Genomic DNA, 22,588 nt, shown 5'->3' on the forward strand with positions numbered 1-22,588 from the left:
ACTACCCCTCCCACACACAGATCACACTGGATGCTTGGACCTGGCCAGGGGGAGCAGACTTCAAATACTGACACCATACCATAACGGTAGCAAGGCTAGAGAGACAGCTTGATTCAGTGGCTGCTGCACAGCGTGAGGTTCTGAATGTTATGCCCAGATCACGGAGACCCCCGAAAGACCACCTCGGAGACCGAATCCCACATGTAAAAGCAAAGAGCCTTTATTTTCGAACTTGGAGCTTGGGCTGTCTGTCTGAACACAGCAGTGAGAACAGAGAACCCAGAGCCTAGGCAGGGTGGGGCTTTTACCATAGCAGAGGTTGGGGTGAGGGGATTTCCAGAGTTCAGGACCCTGATTGGCTGACATTTGTCTAGGGGTATAGGGAATGTTTGGGATGTCAGGTGTTTTCTCTTAGATGCTGGCCCCACTGGGTAGGGTCAGCTTATGGCTTTCCTTGGGTTCAGGTGTTGTCTTCCGGAAGCTGTGTCTGGGCCTCTAAGCCTGTCATGGTAGCTGTGTGGTCAGACTGTTTGGGGTCTCCCCACATTCCCCCTTCACAAGTACCAATGACAGGACTCAATCATAAGTCCTACCTGTCCAGGGGTTCAAGGGTATTGGGACCTAAGAACTATTAGCCAACAGATGTTTCTAGGGCAGTGACATCTGTATCTATTGCCATTCTTAAGGCCCTGTAGTTCTGATCTTTGAGTACAACCAGATTATAATCTTATATCATACCTCTTTGGTTCTGCACAAAGAAGATCAAGTGTCTTATTATAGAGCCATTTCAATTAATAAATTTATCAACTGACGATTCTGGACCTATTTTCCTGGCATGTCAATGGGCATTATAATTAGCCATCTCGCCCCCTATGCCAAGGAGTTTACGTTTTGACGCAGCATTTCAACCTATTTGGGGCAGGGAACATGGGACAATGTAGTTTCTTTTGGAACTGCTTCAAGCTGACATTGGGGTACAATTATGAGGGCTCAAAAAAGCCCGAAAGGCTAGTCAAAGGCTGGGCAATTGGGCATCTGTCAGAAGCATGTGGCTGTCTGACCCTGTAGAGACAGGGAACAATCATGTTGGCTGGGCTGGTCCGTGTCAGCTTTTAGCAAGTCCGGAGCTCACAGTTGTCTGGAGCAGTGGAGTCAGTGACTGAAGCGTGGAGGTGCCTGCCAGCCAAGTGGAGATCTGTTGAGACATCTTAAACTAGGAACAGAAGTTAAAATTTATGAACTTTTTTGAAATTCTTAGGCACACATTCTTAGTATTTGGGAAGAGCAGGAGTCCCAAAACCAGGAGAGAAAACAATACCATCCTTAGGAATAGACAAGTGGGGGAATTTAAGCTGGAGTCCTTCTGACCCCTGTGAAGTGGATCCAGGTTTTACGACTCTTTTAATCCTCTGAGGCCAACATGAACTATCTTACAAAATTACATAAAAGTTTCAGATACATTAGTATTACCAAAATCCACATCACAGACAAAGCAGGTGATGGGTGTCTGTAAAATAGCAGAAGTGGACTCATACCTTCTTGTCCTAGCAAGAACTACAGATTTGGGTTAAAAGTTTGTGCATTTTCCTTCTGTCCAGAGAGCCAGCTATAAATTGGACAGAGATTTTTGGCCTGATGAGAAGAACTTCTAGGTTTATATTTAGATATATTTAGATGACATCTAAAATAAATCTTAAATGTTGAGCTTGTGACTGAAGAATAAGTAGTCATTGCTCTACTAGCTTATCAGAACTCTCTATTAAATGTTAAGCTCTGAACTGTTATATCATAGAAGAGAACAATCCAAAACATTTCTCATAATCTAAATCATTTATTTATCTATTTATAACTTGCATTTATATCTTAAATCATTTTTCTGAGATCCTCAAAGCTTATAAGCTTTCATATCCTCAGACCTTTTCTTTAGACCCATATTTAAACCTTTATGACTTATTTAGAACATTCTCTTAAAAATGAGCTAACAAGCTGCTATAGCCTTGCAGAAGGATCTGGTTGTCAGATGCTGTCAAGCTGACAAAGTTATACCTAACCTAGCCATCAGTACTATCTGAGAAAGATAAATTATATCTGAGCGCAGACCAAGCAGCTTCCAATTCTACAAATGACAGGGACCAGTTGATACTAGATCTCCATAGCATTGGAGGCACAAGTATCAGAACAGCATCATCTTCTTCCGCCCTCAGGCCCATAAGGCAGAGTTTTTTCCTGTGGAAGATGGATGCTGTGATAGACCCACAACACACCCCCATGGTTGTGCAGGTCTGGCGGACCTAGACACTTCCGCCTATCCAGTTCCAGGTCAAAATAGCCATTTCCAGCTAAGGTGTCTCACATGACCAGGACCCCGTGGCTTTGCATGGTTGTGTGAGAGCATGCAACATGACAATGTGATCTACACGCATGCGTGGAGTAGCCACATGTGCCTTTGTATGCATGTGCCACCCAGCCTTTATAAGCCAGCGCCATATTCTCGGCTTCCTCCTTCTTCTTCTCCACACACTTGTCATTTCCACAGGCCTGAGCACTCGTCTGTCTCTCTCATCTTTTTTTTTTTTCAAATTAACAAAATATAAACTTTATTAATATTTTTGCATATCCTTAAAATATGAAAAACAAGGCAAAAAGTTTAAAAACCAGTTTTATAGATGTACATGCTAACAATGGTTTAATACATTTGCAATTATATAAAATACATTATACAAAAGATTTATAGCTTTTGCATACATAAAATGAATTAAATAAAGCATCATATATTTCTATGATCTAACAGTGCAATATGCACATACTTAGAAAAAATACTGATTTCCTGAGCAACAATGTTGTAATTCAAAATCAGAAAGAGTCCCATGATAATGCAGTGTTTAAATAACCCTAATTCTAACACGCTGAGACTGGATCTCCACTTCTACTTCTAACCACAGCCTTCATCTTTCCAGTGAGATGTTAGATCTCACTGCCAAAAAGCTTAGTCCAGAAAAAAGCTTTTAACAACCAAACTTCGCTGGAAAAGAAAACTTGAGAATGCATGCTCCTTCCTAATCCATAACATGGCCAGCAGACCATAACTTTGCTTTGTTGAAAGGACAGTGATGATACTTAAGTAGGTATCCATTGGTTCAAAACAAACTCAACCACATCTAACTAGTCTTTAACAAGTCAAGAATGTGTCCTAATATCAGGTCTTTCTTTACTTGCAATTCCAAATTTTTAAGTGAGCTAGTATCAATGACTATGGCCACTTCTGTTATGTTTTTTTTTTTTTTTGCTTTTTCGAGACAGGGTTTCTCTGTGTAGCTTTGCGCCTTTCCTGGAACTCGCTTTGGAGACCAGGCTGGCCTCGAACTCACAGAGATCCACCTGCCTCTGCCTCCCGAGTGCTGGGTTCTGTTATGTTTATAACTGCATACACACAAACACACACACAAAAATTAAAGCCTCAAAGCAAATTCAAGTGAGGGCTTGAACACGATCCACAGTATCCAACAACAACAGTTGTGCTTGTGTTGTCTGGAATACACTGGCTTGCAGTTGCCAAAACTTTGCATACATTTGCAAATGCATAGTTAATAGATTTTCAAAAATCTACCAAATGCTAATTTTTTTAAAGATGAAAGCATAATCCTACATATAGAATTATATTTGATTAGTAACTCTAAAATACATAGGAAAAGGAAATTGTGTGGTTGTTTCCTAAGGATGTGTGTTGTATTTCCCTCAAAAAGGATGCTCAAGACAGAAGTGATTTTAACCAGCAAGTATACCTCCTCCTTTAAACATAAATTATCAAACCCTTGATTACAATTCCAAATAAAACCAGAAAAAAAAACCCACCAACTCTCTAATTTTGTTTGATGTAAACAAAGTCCTTCAAAGGTTATATCACCTGTACTGCCCTCAAGTCTTCATTTTCTACCCTAAAATTTGATTTTTTTCAGCAGGCTTAATAAATATTATGTAAACTTGCTGTGTTAACACTGAGCATATTTACAGATCATGCTCATTTCAAAATGCACATGGCTGTTAAAACAATTAAAAATTATTTTAACTAAGATATACAAAGGGAATTGATTCACTACAACTTTCCTATTATTAAATACTTTAAAGGTAATTTTCTAAACTTCTCTGATATATGTAGGCCTTTAATAAAATGACTGACTTCTGTGTCTTTTTGTAGTGCTTTTTCTTCTCAAAGTATATAAACCCCAAATATAATAAATGTGTATTAATAATTCCTTGTATCAGGATTAGAATTTGATATACAAAATGCTTAAAAAGCTGAAACATCGATTTAGGAAATAATGTCCAGAAAGAGGTGATATATTTTAAGATGTGCAGTTTATTATACAGAAAACATGCAATCCCAATTCTACCACCTGTACTGATATTTTAAAAACACATATTTAAAATTAAACACTAAAATCAGTATACAAATGCTTCTTAGCCAAACTGGTTGTCTCACAGCAGACTTAGAAAATGTCACTATTAAGCCCTTTTGACTAATTCACACTTTGGCCTGTGTTCCTCAGTTTGATAGTGCATATTAGGTGCATTTAGATCATCTAAACAGGACATTTCTTTTGAAAAGCTGAGGTCAAGGGGCCACCAAATACAGCAATCTGTTTACTGCCAACATCAAAGTCCTGTTCACTCATTTTTTCTCTGCAAGACATGAGAGGCAGATAGTACAAATCTGCTACTCCATGTTTGCTTGTGTTTAAGAGAAGACAAAGTTACATAGCCTATGAATGACAGCCTATGGAAGGAAATCTGACAATGTTTCAACTTCAATTGTAAAGTGTGTGTGAGCTCACGTAAAGTAACATTGTAAGGCAGGAAGTGTAATTAAGGCATGTTACTATTTGTAACAGCAGTGATTAGTCACAGTATGTAAAGAGGAATTTGCTGAATATACTTTTCTGAATAACACTTCATCAAAGTGCTACAGAGTGCTTCCAAATATCAGACACAAGTACTTTATTTTAAATGATAAGTGAAAGTGGGGCTGGAGGGCTCCTCATAAAGCTTTCCCTTTTTACGGACTAGGTCTTGACCTGTTTCAGTGTCCTTGTGGTCAATTGATGTTTCCAACCCTAAGACATTATTTTGGGGTCTTAAAATATTTAATCTATTTGTTAGCCTCTATTACAGAAATTATAAATTACGTTTCCATATCTGTTTCTACATCTGCTTTCATAGCATGTGCTAAAACATGTTTTTAAAGTTTCAAAACTGAAACCAGGCGATGGTGGTGCAAGACTTTAATCCCAGCACTGAGGAGACAGAGCCAGGCAGATCACTTGGGAGAGAGAGCCAGGCAGATCACTTGGGAGACAGAGAGAGATCCAGGACAGGCACCAAAACTACACAGAGAAACCCTGTCTCAAAAGAAAAAAAAAGTTTCAAAATTGAGTGTTAAGTACTTGGTATCATAATTTTAGAATCAAAACCAGTATTTTGGTGGTATGGTAGCAAATTTTCTTCAGCTGCTAAGCATTTGAAAATCTTGACATGAACAACCTTAAATTAAAAAATAATTTTTCAAAAAATAAATTTAATCACAACTAATCCTGAATAAGAAAAATGACAGCATTTTGCACATTAGAATTCTTAAACATACATGTAAATTAATTTCTGCTTTAAGAACTGATACAGCAGATGTATTCTGACCAGTCTCAATATAAAGAAACACATGTGTGTGTTACAGACAATCCATTTGTAAAAGGCTTAGTGGTTCCTAGCAAGGTGAAAACAGAGCATCTTCGATGTCCCTAGATGCTGACGTCGAAGCAGCTGTTGGCCATCTGTGAACCGCCATATCCATAGGCATACATGCTCATCAACACTGATCAGAGCTCACTGCTACGTTCTGTGTGGAGCAGCAGGTGATTGCGGATCTTGCCTATATAGGTTGTGGTCATCTTGTTGACTAACATGTATTCCTTTTGTTGGAGCAATTCCATTTTCCATTTCTCTGTGCTGTGACGGAGGTGTGAGTCCTGGATGCAAATGTGAAGAGCCCACTGTTGAATGGTGACTAACATCCACTTTCGCTAAAATTTCATAATAGAGCAAATAAAATACTGGTGTTATTATACCCACTATCAGCATTATCACCACAGCTGTCCACCAACCAATTCCCCAGTCTGCTCCATAGTACGGGTCCTTTCTGTGAGCGCTTCTGCTATCCGGTTCAAAGCGGCTCTGCCGTGCTGTTAAGGCAGACACCACCTCGCTCAGGTTCTCCCTCTTGGTGTTGGTGCACTTCCCTATCTGCTCTATGTCTCGATCCACTTCTTCCAGGAAACGGTCGGCTGACTCAGTGGAAGGCAGACAGGCACCGGGGGCCACAGCTTCCCGCTCTGGAGCACATGCGACCGGTGGAGGATGCAAACCTTGTCTTCCTTTCAGAGGATGAAGAGTTTCAGTCAAAGAACTAAACTTTTTAACTGGAATTTTGATAGACCGTACAACAGTACTGAAGGGCTACTGCATTTAGAGTGTCTCCTTCCTGTATGTCTTTTGTTAGCAGAATGATGTCATCAAGCCTGTCTCTCGATGTACTTCTTCGAACCTTCTCCCTTCCTCTGGACCGAAGTTCATACACTTCAGCATCTTCTTCCAACAGGTCACTGTCTGTACAATTCCCAAAGGTATGTAGCTGGCTGCTGGCCTGAGTTCCTGGGAGGGAGACAGTTCGATTCTGGTTCCTCCCCGCCATGATGTTATAATCTGTCCGCCAGCACGGCCGCGGCCCCGGGGAAGCTCATGACCGACCCCCGGTTCTCGGCTGTCCTGGGCGCGCTCCTGCCGCCATCCCCGCCGTCCCCGCCTTCCGGACCGACAGCCACCGTGTCCTCAAACCTGCGCTGCGTCCTGTCTCTCTCATCTTAATAAAACTCTTGTTAGTGGATTCTGAACCAGACGAAGAACACCCTCCGCCTGACTTTCTAGGCTTGGCCTACAGTGACGACTGACGCTGCCCCGTTCCTGCCCCGGCCACTCCCATCTCACACAGGGAACCTAGGGTAGTGATAAAAGTAAATGGGCGCCCCATCTCGTTCCTTTTGGACACCGGAGCTACCTACTCTGTCCTGAGAGAGTTTTGGGGTCCCACCTCTCCTGCTCGTCTCCCTATTGTCGGGGTTGGGGGACAGCCTTACCTACCTCATCAGACACCACCACTTAATTGCATTTTCAGAGGCATCGCTCTCACACACACATTCTTAGTGGTGCCAAGCTGCCCTGGACCTTTAATGGGAAGGGACCTTCTAGCTAAGGTAGGAGCGTCCATTTCTTTTGCTCCACACGTTTGCCTCATCCCAGACGCACCAGCAGCTCCCCTCCTTCTCCTAGCCACTCATTCTACTGACTCTAACAGTTCTTTTCCCTTGCCAGCCTCTCAGGTAGACCCAAAAGTCTGGGATACCCAGAACCCGTCTATTGCTAGACACCATTAGCCTATCACTATCCAGCTACAAAATCCTACCAGATATATCACCCAAGCTCAGTACCCTCTCTCACTCCAGAGCCTAAGAGGACTTAAGCCGATCATTTCTGACCTTCTCAGGAAAAAGCTGCTCCGCCTAACCTCTTCACCTTTTAACACTCCCATACTTGCAGTTAAAAAGTCTAATGGAACCTACCGCCTAGTTCAAGACCTCCAGCTCATTAACTCTGCAGTGGTCTATTGATGTAACCAACCGTCTTATTAAATAAGAAACACAGAAACAATGTAAAAGAGAAAGCCGAGAGGTCAGAGCTCAGAGCTAAAATCTCACCCTTCCGCCTGCGGTGTCCCAGCTTCCCGAAAGAGACCTATTTCCTGTCTGTTCGTCTATTTATAGTATTTTGTTCTGCCTTCTCATTGGTTGTAAACCCAAACACGTGACTGCCTCGTCACTGTCTGAATGTACAGCCCCCTAGGTCTTAAAGGCATATGTCTCCAATGCTGGCTGTATCCCTGAACACACAGACATCTATGGGATTAAAGGCGTGTGCCACCACCGCCACACTCTTGCTATGGCTCTAATAGCTCTGACCCCCGGGCAACTTTATTTATTAACATACAATCAAAATCACATTTCAGTACAATTAGATTACCACCACATTTCCCCTTTTCTATTTTAATAAAAAGGAAAAAAAAGCAAAAGGTTATAACTAACAAAAGAAAAACTTACAAAAGTACAATAACTATATACAATATATACAAGTAATAAATACCTAAACAGGTATTTGACAAATCAGAGAAAATAATTCCATTATCTATCCTATTTTGGTAAATCCAAGATGTATCTAATGTACTTTCTATCCTAATTAATTTTCAACTATAACTAACTAATCTTCAACCATAACTAACTAATCTTCAACTCCCTCAGAGACCCAAGAAGGGAATAATATTAGCTAACAAAAATAAAAACAGGAAGTGCATGCAAGCAACTTCCAAAAAATTTGTGAGTTGACAGAAACAGCTGCCTGGGCAGTCACCTGAGGTTTCTCCGCAGTGTTGGGGCATCATCTTCAGCCTATAGGCTTTGTAGTGGGTAGCCATTCCAGCTTGGATCTGGAAGTTCCAACCCCCATTGAGACTTCGGCAACTGTCACGCCGACGAGGCGGGGCGAGGGGAGGAGCTGGAAACCCTAGAGCTGGATGGGTGAGCGCTCTCTCTGTGCGCGCTCTCTGCGCCTGGACCCTGGACGGTGGAGGTTGAGTGTGCAGAGCTCCAGAGAACACCGCTGGATTGCGATACACCTTCCCCAGACCCCCACAACCTATCTATTCCTTCATTTGTAAGTCATCCACTAAATAAATCTTCCTTTTAATTACATGGAGTGGCCTTTATAATTTTCCCCAATAGGCTTAGTGTATCTGACAGACTCATTCGTGATGTAGGATGTACACAAGGTCAACAGTTCAACCTCACATTGGGTGAGAGCAGTCCACCTACCAGAAACTCCTGAATTCCACTAGTGTCCTGTCATGATTCAGGATTTTAAATTCTGGAAATTTTTGACAGTTTTTAAATTCAGCTGTTCATTCTTCTTGGCTGTGTATATATGGCTTCATCTCAGCATCCCCTTCTTCTCCACATCCCTCTATTAAATGCCAGTCTACTATCGAGAGGTGTGAGCTTTCAGCTGCTGTTCCATTGTACAACAGAAGCCATCGGCCCTCTGCCTGTTAAGCTGCCTTCAAAGAAAAGGGCACTGTACCTTGTCCGGATTGCGAAAGCCACTTCAGGGATGGGGCCATATTGTCCTGTCCTCAGAAGATGCCTTTTGATAAAGCCGTAACCACACTTGTTTTGGCAAGAATCAGTAGTCCTTTGTTTCGTGTCCTGTCTGTCCATTTTGTCCTGTTGATTCGAGGATACTTTGTTGTCCAGTGGCTAACTTTTGCCACAATGAAAGTTGACTCCATATACAGTTTCTTCAATGCCCATATTTTCTCTGAAGTAGATTGGTACTGCCAGGAGCCGACATGTCTCAAAAAAGAAAATTTTTCTAAGTTATTAAAACATTTTAAATGCCATATTCTGTAGATCTCTGAAGGGTTTGAAGATGACCTGTCTAAAACATCTCTGCTCAATTTTTAAAATATATCTAATATGACTACAAGTTCTATTGTAATGTCTAACTACTAACTTTCATTTCTTTATATCCTAGTAGTTGGTAATAATAACATTCAAGGATGAGAAATTTGCATTACATTGTTAAATGAATGGTATGAATACAATTAGAAATATTCATATAGCACTTTCTAACAATATCAATTTCAAATTTGTATACAATATAAAACAATCCAATCCAATGTAAAGTATTTAAAACTAGTAATTGTCTTTTTCATTTCTTTCTTTTTCTTTTTTTTTTTTAAACAAGAACCTTAAATCTAATCTCCTTTGCTTAGCCTTTTTCCTAACCCTTGACAATAACTTGTAACCAACCCCCCTAAATACTGAAAATTATCCCAGACCCAAAACCCATTAAAAAGACCAAAAACCACCCACCCCACACCACCTCTTTGGGAATGTGGGCGTCGTATTCTTAAAATTGCTTCCTGCTGGGTATGGGCGAAGTTTTCTTTATCCTGAAAGAAAAATTTTAGGTTAATTGTCAAATTCTAGGAAAGGTAACTATATCCTTCATTATCCAACCTGTGTATAATGCCAAAGTTCAGGGTTTATCTCAAGTCCTTATTCAAGTAGTCTTTGAGACTGGATCATCTCAGTTAGTCATCTCAAAATTGCTCTGAGCACCATGTAGTTCAAAGCTGATCTGTGGATGATGTTTGTCAGCTTAATGATATTATTATTGTCCACGTGGAATTGTTGTTGTGGGGCCCCATCTTCTTTCTGGAGACTTCAGTTGATGTTAGGCCTGGCCGTGATTTCCTGCAGAAAACTGATAAGAGACTCGAACACAAAAACATATATATGCAGCTAGCCTTTTTTCTAGAATTAGTTAGTACTCTATATGACCATTCATATCTTAACAAAGTTTAAAATGTATATATATCTATATATCTATATATGTTAATCTTTTAAATTTTGATATAAAATTCACACTTTAAGAAAAGTTTAAAGAATCAGAATAGAATCAAAGAGTTGAGATTAGTAATAGAATAGTCCCTTAATTAATTTTGCTTTTGTCCTGTACCATAGCACAAGATGGCTCTTTTATTCTGGCATGATGCAGGGAGTTTGCATTTTCCTTTTAACAACATGCTTGAGTTTAAAGAAGGAGAGAGCCATTCTCCAACTCCAAAGTCAGCTTTAAAATTTAATTGAACTGGGACTATTAGAAGACCAATAGCGTTAAATCTTTAGAGAAAAGCAGAAACAAACATTTAGGAAGACATAAAAATTTTTAGATAATATATACCCATACATCGTTTCATTCTGTTTCTTGGGATAGATGATTTGTCCCTTTTCTTCAGTTGTCTCATTTGTCCAGTGTTCTTCAAATTCCTTAACCTTCATTCTCCTAAAAGACAAAAACAAAAACCTTACTCCAAGACTAATTTTGGGGATGTTTACTTTTGACAAGTTATTATCTGATTAAATGACAAGGCATGTGTTATTGATACAAGTTAATTTAAATTGGATGTTCATGCTGGTTGATGAACTATCACCTCCTCTAATTAAGAGGTCTCTCTTGTTCAAATCGAACCTTTATCAATTTTGATGGTACCCACAGCTTATCTTCTCCTGTAGAAACAAAAGCAAAACCTCGTCCCCAATGTAATACATACCCTGGTTTCCATTCTGAGGTCAGCACATCCTTAAAGTATATAGGCTGATTTAATTCTGTAGTTTTTTCTATTATCCAATGTCTCTCTGCAGCTGTTGTTCCTTTCTCATTAGCATTCAGAAAATTCAAAGTTAGAAGAGCATTATGCAGTCTATTTCTGGGGGTTTTTGTTACCCATTTCTGTTTATTTAGCATATCCTTTAGAGTTCTGTTTGATCTTTCTATAACTGTTTGACCTGTAGGATTATGTGGTATACCTGTAATATGCTTTATATTGTAATAAGCAAAAAACTGTTTCATTTTAACAGAGACATATGATGGAGCATTGTCAGTTTTGATTTGTGCAGGTATACCCATGATGGCCATAACTTCTAGCAAATGAGTGATTACAGAATCAGCTTTTTCAGAACTCAAAGCAGTTGCCCATTGAAATCCTGAATAAGTATCGATGGTATGGTGTACATATTTCAGTTTTCCAAATTCTGCAAAGTGAAACACGTCCATCTGCCAGATTTCATTTCTCTGAGTACTCCTTGGGTTACATCCTGCTGGTAATGGCGTGTGATTGTAGAAGGAACAAGTAGGACATTTCTTTACTATTTCTTTGGCTTGTTGCCAGGTTGTGGAAAAATCCTTTTTTAAACCTTTACTATTGACGTGATGTTTTTTATGAAATTCTGAGGCCTCCAGCACATTTCCAATCAATAATTTATCAATCTCATCATTGCCTTGTGCTAGAGGGCCTGGCAGACCAGTATGGAATCGAATGTGAGTTATATATAAAGGATGATTCCTTTTCCTGATTGTATCTTGTAATTGAATAAATAGTGAAGTTAATTCTGAAGTATCAGGGATAAATTCTGCAGTCTCAATATGTAACACCACTCTTTCAGCATACTGAGAGTCAGTTACTATGTTGAGAGGTTCTGAAAAATCAATTAATACCAACAAAATAGCATACAATTCTGATTTTTGAACTGAATTATATGGACTTTGAACCACTTTACTTAAATTTTCTGATTTGTAACCTGCCTTTCCTTCTTTGTTGGCATCTGTATAAAATGTACGAACTCCGGATATGGGTTTTTGCCGTACAATTCGAGGCAAGATCCAATCAGCTCTCTTTATAAGATCAATTCTATTGCTTTTGGGATATTTGCTGTTAATTTCTCCCAAAAAATTACTGCAAGCTCTTTGCCAAGGTTCACTTTCTGTCCATAATTTTTCAATGTCCTCCTTAGTTAATGGTACGACAATTTCTGCTGGGTCTATGCCTGCTAATTGACGAAGTCTCAATTTTCCTTTGTAAATCAAGTCAGAGATTTTTTCCACATAAGTTTTTAATTTTTTATTTGGTTTATTTGGTAAAAATATCCATTCCAATATAATATCTTCCCTCTGCATTAATATTCCAGTAGGAGAAGGCCTAGAAGGTAAAATAACCAAAATGCAATCCAGCTTTGGATCAATACGATCCATGTGTCCTTCATGCACTTTCTTTTCTACCAAGGCCAATTCTTTCTCAGCTTCAGGTGATAATTCTCTTGGACTATTTAAGTCCTTGTCACCTTCTAAGGTTTTGAACAAATTAGTCAGTTCATCATTTTTTACCCCAACAATAGTTCGTAGATGAGAAATGTCTCCAAATAATCTTTGAAAGTCATTAAGAGTCTGTAGTCTATCTCTCCTAATTTGCACCTTTTCGGGTCTAATTTTTTGTAGCTCTATTTTATATCCTAAATAATTAATAGAATCTCCTCTTTGTATCTTTTCAGGAGCAATTTGTAATCCCCAGCAAGGCAAAATTTTCTTTACTTCTTCAAACATTATTTCTAAAGTATCTGCATTTGAGTCAGCTAGTAAAATATCATCCATATAATGATAAATTATAGATTTAGGAAATTTTTTACGTATCACTTCCAATGGCTGTTGTACAAAGTATTGGCACAGAGTTGGGCTATTCAACATTCCCTGTGGGAGGACCCTCCATTGAAATCTTTTAACCGGTTGAGAATTATTATAAGTAGGTACTGTAAAAGCAAATCTTTCTCTGTCTTTTTCTCGTAAAGGTATTGAAAAGAAACAGTCTTTTAAATCAATAACTATGAGAGGCCATCCTTTTGGTAACAGAGTAGGCAAAGGCATCCCAGATTGTAGAGAGCCCATTGGCTGAATTACTTTGTTAATTGCTCTAAGGTCTGTTACCATTCTCCATTTACCAGATTTCTTTTTAACAACAAATACAGGAGAATTCCAAGGGCTGGTTGATTCTTCAATATGCTGAGCATTTAACTGTTCTTCTACCAGCTCTTCTAAAGCCTGGAGTTTCTCTGTTGTTAAAGGCCATTATTGAACCCATACAGGCTTGTCTGTTAACCATTTTAAAGGTAGAGCTGTTGGTGTCTTTGGAAGATCATCAGTTATTGTGCCCTGTTCTTGTATAATATGGATGGCTGGTGACCACTCATTTGAACAATATCTTCTAATATTTCTCTCAGTAACATGTGCTAGTTTATGATTTGTTTCTGAGATTGGAGGGATGTTAATCTGAGTATTCCACTGTTGCAACAAGTCTCGACCCCACAGGTTCATAGTTATGTTAGCCACATATGGTTTTAATTTTCCTCTCTGTCCTTCTGGACCTATACATTAGAGCCATCTTGCACTCTGTTTCACCTGAGATAATGTCCCAATTCCTAACAGTTGAACGTTTACCTCCTGAAGAGGCCAAGTTGGATGCCAAAATTCTGGTGCAATTATGGTAATGTCCGCACCTGTGTCTACCAGACCAGACAACAAAACGCCATTTATTTTTATCGTTAATTTTGGTCTTTGTTCATTAATAGAAGTTTGCCAAAACATTTTCTTTATGTTTTCTCCTGAATTTTCTATTCTCTCTGTTTCATCATCCTGACCAGCATGATGAATAGGCATTTGGTTATTTAATTGCTCAGAGCAGGGATTTCCTCTATGGCTGCAGGAAAGGTTTGAACTGGATTTGCAACCAGGGCCTGCGTGAGGCCCCTCTGGGAGTTTCCCGAAGACTGAGGCAAAGGATTACCCTGTCTGTCCTTTGTTGATCTACATTCGTTGGTCCAGTGTTTTCCCTTACCACACCTTCTGCATACTCCAGAAGGAAGGGGCATTCTGTTGCCATTGTTCCTTGAAGAAACATTTTTTCTAGGAATGACCTGTCTACAGTCCCTTTTCAAATGTCCTTGCTTTCCACATCCAAAACATCTAACACTCCTCAAACCTTTTGAAATTACTTCTCCTACCCACGTATCATCATGCTCATCAGCCTCAACATTAATTGTTTCTCTAATCCAATCTTCCATAGGTGCAGATCTTGCCCTTAATGGCTTGATTATTCTTTTGTATGCTGCATTTGCATTCTCAAAGGCCAAAGATTCAATTATTGCCTTACCAGCTTCTGAATCCGTGACCATTCTCTTTACTGCTGAAGCCAGTCTTTGTAAAAAATCTGTAAAAGACTCTTTTGGGCCTTGCATCACCTTTGTAAATGACTCAGATTTTTTTCCTGGTTCCTCAACTCTGTCCCATGCATTCAAGGCTGCCATTCGACATAAAATTAGGGTTTGGACATCATATAAACATTGTGTTTGTACTGAAGCATATTGGCCTTCTCCAATAAGCTGATCCTGGCAAACTTGTATTCCTTTATCCCTCCATTGTTTTTCTATGTTTTTAGCCTCCTCCTTAAACCAGGTCAGAAATTGAAGTCTCTGGCTGGGTTCCAGAACACCTTGTGCAAGGTCCCACCAGTCCTGTGGTACAATCCTATTATATGTTGACCAAGAGTTTAACATTTGCTTTACATATGGGGAATGCGTGCCATAAGATACTATTGCCTCCTTAAACCTTTTTAAATCCAACATTTCAATTGGAGCCCAAATATTTTGTGTAGCCATTTGATCAGGCATCTGCTGTATGGTTACAGGATAAATTAAGGGTGACTGTGTGAAAACAGGCTTTCTTTCTGCAACCTTATGATCCCGACTTGAAACAACTTCACTGTTAGTTTCTTCTGTCTGAATTTTTACAGGTTTAACAAGTTCTTCTAAAGCTGTTATCCTGGCACTTAAATTGACTATCTTTTTAAATATTAAAATGTGGATTAGCATAGTGATAAGCTGCATAATTCCACCAATACTAATATTATATAGTTGTTCCATTGTCAGACTGCCTAAAATTTCGAACAAAAACCAATTTTCTTCCAATGTACACATAAAACCCATTTGTTTTTTAATGTGGAAAAAAATTCTCTTTTAGATAGTTTCCTTTAAAATATCTGATATGTTATGACTTACCAAATCTGCGTAGAACAGCAGAAATCCGAGGGGATTTTCAAAGCAGCCACCTAGTGTCCCAGGTGTAAATCCAGAGAGAGAGAGAGAGAGAGAGAGAGAGAGAGAGAGAGAGAGAGAGAGAGAGCTCACAAGAAAGTGTAGCTGGCTAAAGCTTAAATCCAGCCATGTGTTCCCTCTTGTGCCGAGTCAAGGCTTGGGTCTGGCTTCCTTAAGCTCCGACCACATGCGTTGGCTTTACAGGCAGGTCCCTGTTCGGCAGGGCAGGTCTGAGTTGTTTGTAACACCTGTAACACTGGCTTGTTAGTGGATTCTGTCCTGTTTCGTGACATTTCCTCACAGGGTAAGAGTGCCACCAAATAACTAACAGCCATGGCAGGAGAGATACTATGATTAGAGGCTAGCCTGGGCAACGAGTGAGATCCTGTTCATGTAGAAATGGATAGGCATAGCCATAAGGGTCCAGCAACAGCCTTGGCCTGGCCTCTCAGGGAACCCCTTGGAGTTAACTCTCCTCTCGGTCCTCCCCTGAGGATACCCAGGAGTGTCTTATACAGCACAGAGACACCATGGCAGTGGGGGAGGTGGGGTAAGGAGAGGGAGGGGTGAGGGGCCAGATTGAGATTTCCACAGTAAGAAAGTGAGGCCAGCTGCAGCCCAGATGAGCTTCCCAGCCAGCGGAAGCATGGGAGGGTGTGAAATCAGGAGGTTGAAGGCCATGTCAGGACTGGCCGGGGCAGCAGCAGACAGTCCTAAAAACAGACTGAGGCTTTTTGCCAGGGCCCATGAGAGCCATGGAAGAATCAAGAGGAAGGTCAGGGCAGCATGTGGCTGTACACAAGGAAGTAGGCACATGTGGGGCGTTTACCCACCACCCCTACAGTTCCCCAGAATTTTCTTGATTGCAATCAGCAGGAAATATTAGATAGAAGGATTTATTGTGGAGAATATCATGGAGATAAACAGGTAGAAAATAAAGGATAGCCTTGAGAGGGCCTGGAACCTATTCCAATGGGCCTTAACTGTCTCTGCGCCAGAGTTTTTATAGAGACGCCAAGGGGTGAAGCAAAAGCCCTCCTCCCCCAGCACAGCCAAGTGCAGACCATCTCAGACACCTGCACTCAGGCCCGTGGTCCTGATCATCCTCTATTTGGACCTGCTGGGTAAAGCCACGAGGAACCCGAGAATGGGCTCCCACAGGCACAGAGATAAACTCCCACTCCAAAGATGGGCACACGCTGATCCTCCCCAGATGTGAATATGTCCCTAACAGCAAAAGGGAAGAGCTGAAGGATGAAACCAATGTGAGGGCACCCTGGTGGAGCCGGCATCCTGACAGGGTTCACAAGGAAGAGAGCTGGGTCTGGTGGTGCACACCTTTAAACCCAGGAGGCAGAGGCAGACTCTGAGTTCCAGGCCACCTGATCTACATAGAGTTCCAGGACAGCCAGGGCTACACAAAGAAACCCTCTCTCCAAATAAACAGAAAAAAAATTCTGGACTGGAGAGGTTGGCTCAGTGGTTAAGAGCACTGGCTGGTCTTGCAGAGGACTCGGGTTTAACTTTCAGCATCCATGTGGCAGCTCAAGACTATAACTCCATTTCCAGGAGTACTAACCCCCTCACAGACACACACAGCCAAAACACCGAAGCACTTGAAGAAAGAAAAAAAGGTTAGAGGTGAGCTTGAGCAGAGGGCAGGAACCGCATAGCGTTCACACCTGTCCTCGTAGAAAGTGGTTTGTATAGTGAGAATGTCTCAAAAAAGAAAAGAAAAAAAAAAAAAAAAAAAAACAGGACAAGGAAGAAAATGGAGGGGATGGGTGTCGGGCACCTACCTGAGTGTTCTGTCTGCAAGGTGCATTTCTCTGTCTCTGGAGACCAGGCTCAGACTCAGTACCTACAGGGGTGAGGAGGTAGGGGTGCTGCCCTGTTTCTGAACTCTGACCCCATCCTCCCCTCTTGTGTCACTTGGGGTGCTGCAGGCACCCACAGCACTCAGGGAGGAAGCCCTGGATGGTGCAGGGGTCAAGGTCCCTGAGAGTTAATGAGTTACTGGGTAGGAAGAGAAGAGACCCAGCCTGGACAGGAATTCCAGGAAAGCGATGCAGTGGGGGGTCCTGGAAGTGGGGAAGCAGACAGGAGCCTGGCTTTCCAGCACAGAGGGGATCCTGTGGCTTTGGGGGGAGTGCCACACCCCTACAGTCAGAGTGGACGGGTTCTGCCACCGGGAAATCAAGTCTGCCTCCTTTGTCACTGTGACACCAGAGCGCAGCACTGATGGAAGAGTCTGCAGCTCCCTCATTTGTGAGACAAGGTCTCTCTATAGACCAGGCTGGCCTGGAACTCAGAGATCAGCCTTCCTCTGCCTGCCTGAATGTGTGCACCACCACGCCGGGCACTTCTCTCCGTTTTTAAGTATGTTTGCTCAAAGAGCGTTTATGTGAATTATTTTATTATTTTTAGGCAGTGTCTGATGTAGACTAGGCTGGCCTTACACTCTCTCTGTAGCCAAGGATGACCTTAAATTCCTGATCTCCCAGGCCCTGAGGTGTCAGGCCTAATCCACCACACCTGACTCATGGAGTTTTGACACAAGGTCTTACTATGTAGCCCAGGCTGGCTTGGAACTCCTGCAATCCTCCTGCCTCAGTTTCTCAAGAAGAATGGCAGGCATGTGCCACCATGCCTGGCACTACTCTCCACTGTGTGTGTGTGTGTGTGTGTGTGTGTGTGTGCAAGTGTGTGTCTCTCTGTGTGTGTCTGTGTGTGTATCTGTGTGTGTCTCTGTGTGTGTGTATCTGTGTGTGTCTCTGTGTGCGTGCATGTGTGTCTGTGTGTGTGTCTGTGTGTGTCTCTCTGTGTGTGTCTCTGTGTGTCTCTGTGTGTGTCTCTCTGTGTGTATGTGTGTGTGTGTGTGTGTGCCCAAACTTGGTGTCCACTGTCTCCACTCGTCACTCTGGTCTTCTGTGTATTTACCAAGGCCTCTCACTGAACCCAGAGCTCACCGGCTCCCGGTCCAGCAAGCCAGCTTGCCCAGGGAATCCCTGCCGTGCCTCTGCTGGGTTATCAGAGGATGATGCCAAATGGCAAAGCCACCAGCTTTGTGCCCACTGAGCCACCTCTCCAGGGCTTGCTATGCTCTCCAGGTTGGTCTCAAATGACAATCCTCCTTCCTCAGCTTCCCAAGTGTTGGGGTGACAGGCGGACGGGAGGGCGCCCCCTTACCTGCCATGACTCTACCTTTTCATTTATGTATGAGGTGCAGGTTTTTGTTGTTGTCATTGTTTTGTTTTGTTTTGTTTTTAAGGCAAATACGTTGCACAGATCTGATAAACAGCCTTGAGGCCAGAACCCTGGGCTCGTGGCCCCCTCCCTGGAAATCCCCTCTCATGCTTCCCTCCATGCTGGCTCAGCATGCCCACTCTCCCCTCCAGATGTTCTGACACAAGTTCTTCTTTCCCCAGAGGAGAGTCACAGGATTCAAGAATTCCTCAACTCTCTATCTCTCCTCTGACTCTCTCCCTCCCAGTGGGCCCTGATCCAATCCTGCCTTCCTGGTTACCTCCCAGCACTAAATGCTGCAGTCCCAGTCTGGTGACTTCCCAGATCAGGATGGGGCCCAGACCCTTCCCACAGTCCCAGCCAGAGCAGGAGCAGGAATGACTGTTAACCATCAAGTGGAGAATTGATCTTTCTCCCCCACCTCAGCCACGGGGCGGCTCCTTTGTGCTCAGACCTGCCAGTCACCCACCTCCACCTTACATGGTAAACAAGTCCACAAAGACAAACCAGATCCGGTAGCCAGAGAGAAGTCTCCACTGGCAAATCACAAAACCCTCCTATTTCAGGCTATAGCGAAACAGTGGGGCCAGAGAAAAGGCTGGGGGTGGGGTGGGGGACACTTGCTGGCCACCTCTACCCCGGGGACATTTCATAGTGGAAGGAGAGAAGGGACACCACACGCTGTCCTCTGACCTCCACACACGCAGGAGTATATGCAATCATAAATAAGATGCAATTTTAAAAAATGCGTTAAATAGAACAAAACCAAGGAACTGAGTGCCCGGGCCAGGGCAGAGGCAGAAGCAGAGGAAGGAAAGGGGGACACTTGGAGATCCAGTTTCAAAAGTTGGGCCCCAGTTTTGGAGGCAAGCTAATGCCTGCACCTCCCCTCCCCCCTCCTCCCTTCTCTCTCTCCCCCCTCCCCCCTCCCGTTCTGCCTTCCGCAGAAAGGATGTCGCAATCCTAGCTAAAAAACAAGCCAGGTTTGTTCTAACTCCCAGCCTCCCCTGTGCCCCCAGAGGCCAGGAAAACTGAGTGGTTTACAGGAAATCATGGCAAACTGTCCCCTTAAGCCCTTCGGGTCACAAATACCTGTCCTTGGATTGGGCATCACCACCTTGGTTCACAGTGTTCCCTCACAGTCATTCACAGCCCAGTCTCAGAGGACAGGGTGGTGGTGGTGGTGGTGGTGGGTGCCAGGGAGAGGCAGATAGGAAACTCCAGACAGATCCCAGTTACTCTCCAAGATTCTCAAGATTCCCAGGCAAGTGGATGTGACCACTGATCTACTCTGCATTCCAGAACCCAGGCTCCAGAGACCAAGGCACAGGTTTGCAGGTTGCAGGCACAGCTTGGGCTAAGAAAACAGAAATATTGGGGTTCAAGTGGGTATGGTCACAGGTCACCTCAGCACTCCAGAGCTGGAGGCTCCGTGAATGCACTGCTCGCCTAGAATACATGACTGCTGGGTTCCACCCAAGAACCACATAAAGCAGGCCTGGTGACAACCTCTGTCACCCCAGCACTCAGGAGGTGAGGCGTAGGAGCAGGAGTTGAAGGTCATCTTTCTCTACCTGGAGACTTGGAAGCCAGCCCAGGCTACAGAAGACACTATCATAAAACAGAAAAACAACAACAACAAAAAAAACCCAGCTAGATTTGGAGGCCACCCCTTTAATCCCACCCAGCACTTTGCAGGCAAAGACAGGAGGACCTCTGAGTTCTTAGCCAGCCCATACTACCTAGGACCCTCTCTCAAAAGATCTGAAATGCAGCAAGCATGGCCCAGTAGCCAGGCAGAAAGGGAAACTGGCAATTCATTTCCTGGAATTGACAACCCAGCCAGCAGGTGTCCAAATCTACAAAACCCTCAAAGAGAATGAGCTGGCAAGTTGTAGCAAGATGAGATTACCTACAGCAAACCCGGGAGACACCTGCTGTGTGGACAGTGTGCTTTGCAGGAAGACATTGAGACCCAGGCTCACCCCTGGCTGGTGAGTGGCAGGTCAGAGAGGAAGTGGCAGCCAGGGAGCCGGGCCTCTGAGGGGCTGGTGACCATGGCAGTCAATCATCAGTATAGATGGATTGTTTTCACAGGAGGGCAGGGAGGAGGAGAAAGTCCTGTGAGCACTGACCTGGAATAATCTTTAATGCAAACCTTTCCCACACAGAAAGCAACACCCCACCCACTCAGAGAAGCAGGGAGAAGAACACAGGTGCTAAGGGTGACTGTGCCGCCGAGCCGTGGGGCTGCAAGACGACGTGCTGGTTCCCATCGGCACTGGCTGTCCATCCTAAGGATCCATGTTTGAATCTCAGCACCCACATTCGGTTCACCCAAACATCTGCAATTCCAGTTCCAGGGGATCCAACGTCTTCTGGCTGCCATAGGCATCAGGCATGCACATGGTGCACAGACACACATGCAGGCAAAACACTCAGACACACACCTATACACAGAGAAACTCTGTCTCGAAAAATCTAAATAAACAAATAAACAAATACAGACTTTTAAAAAAGGAAGAAAGACACCTAGAGGTGGTGGCACACGACTTTAATCCCAGCACTTGGGAGGTTTCATTCCTCCACTTAGGAGGCAGAGATAGGCAGATCTCTGTGAGTTCGAGGCCAGCCTGGCTCACAGAGTAAATTCCAGGACAGCCAGTGCTACTTAGTGAAACCATGTCTCAAAAACAAAAAACAAAAAGAAAAGAAATGGTGTCATGTATCCCAGACAGGCCTCTAATTTGCTGAGGCTGACCTTGAACTCCTGATGCCCAGCCTCCACTGCCTAGTCCTGGGATGACAGGTCGATGCCACCAGAATTGAGTTCTGTGCTACCTAGGAAGAAACCCAGCCCTTCATGTGTGCTGGGCAAGCTCTTTTCCCCAGCAGACCTCCTGGAGAGTGAACTCCCAGGCAGCCTTCACAGCCAAGCTGAACTGGCCTCACCTCCTAGAACCCCTTCTGGATCCTCTAAGAAACAGAATTCTTTCCCACTGCAGAAAACGCTCCACAGAGCTGGGACTGTGTGGGCGGAGCTGCCCACACCCCTGATCCTCCTCATAGGAAAGGTTTTGTCTATAAATGCATAAGTAGAGCTTAGTGATGCCCAGGAACTGGGGAGGTGGAGGCAGGAGGATTGCTTGAAGGCAGGAGTTCAAGATTTTAGCACAATGGGTCTTAACCTTCCTGATGCTGTGACCCTTTAATACAGCTCCTCATGTTGTGGTGACCCCCCCCCCCCCCCCCCCCCCCGCCAACACACACACCATAGAATTATTTTCATTGCTACTTCATAGCTGTAATTTTGCTGCTGCTATGAATCATAATGTAAATATCGGATATGCAACCCTCAAGGGGGTCGCGACCCACAAGTTGATAACTGCTGGTTTGGCAAGACCTGTGGGTGGGAGAGAGAGAACCAGACAGACAGACAGACATGCTCTGGTGCTGTGACCCAGCTAAGTGTGGAAGGAGTCACTCTAGACTTCAGTTGTTTCAACTGTAACCAAGGACAGCAGGGACAGCATTTGGTCTGGACCCAAAGAGAAGCCCCAGCCAGATGGTGCTTCAGAGCTCTAGGGAAATGTGCTTCGGGTTACTCACCCCAAGACATGTTGGCCCCAGGCTTAGGAAAAGCTTAGGAAACTTGTTGCAAAATCTGGGGCAGTCCCTGGGTGCAGGAACTGGGAGGGCCCAGAGGA

At 43.2% G+C, this 22,588-nt stretch overlaps 1 protein-coding gene across 1 annotated transcript; it reads right to left on the reverse strand.

The window, feature by feature from the left end:
- Positions 1–1,811: 1,811 nt before the first annotated feature.
- On the reverse strand, positions 1,812–17,595 carry LOC102918607 (lysM and putative peptidoglycan-binding domain-containing protein 3). The gene is given in 4 exon segments (XM_076559620.1): positions 1,812–6,487; positions 6,489–10,409; positions 10,906–11,001; positions 17,435–17,595. Coding segments are annotated over 2 exon segments (858 nt in total). The 5' UTR covers positions 6,740–10,409; positions 10,906–11,001; positions 17,435–17,595; the 3' UTR covers positions 1,812–5,880.
- Positions 17,596–22,588: the final 4,993 nt, after the last annotated feature.

This window comes from Peromyscus maniculatus, chromosome 22 (genome assembly GCF_049852395.1).
Source record: "Peromyscus maniculatus bairdii isolate BWxNUB_F1_BW_parent chromosome 22, HU_Pman_BW_mat_3.1, whole genome shotgun sequence".
Taxonomy (NCBI): Eukaryota; Metazoa; Chordata; class Mammalia; order Rodentia; family Cricetidae; genus Peromyscus; species Peromyscus maniculatus.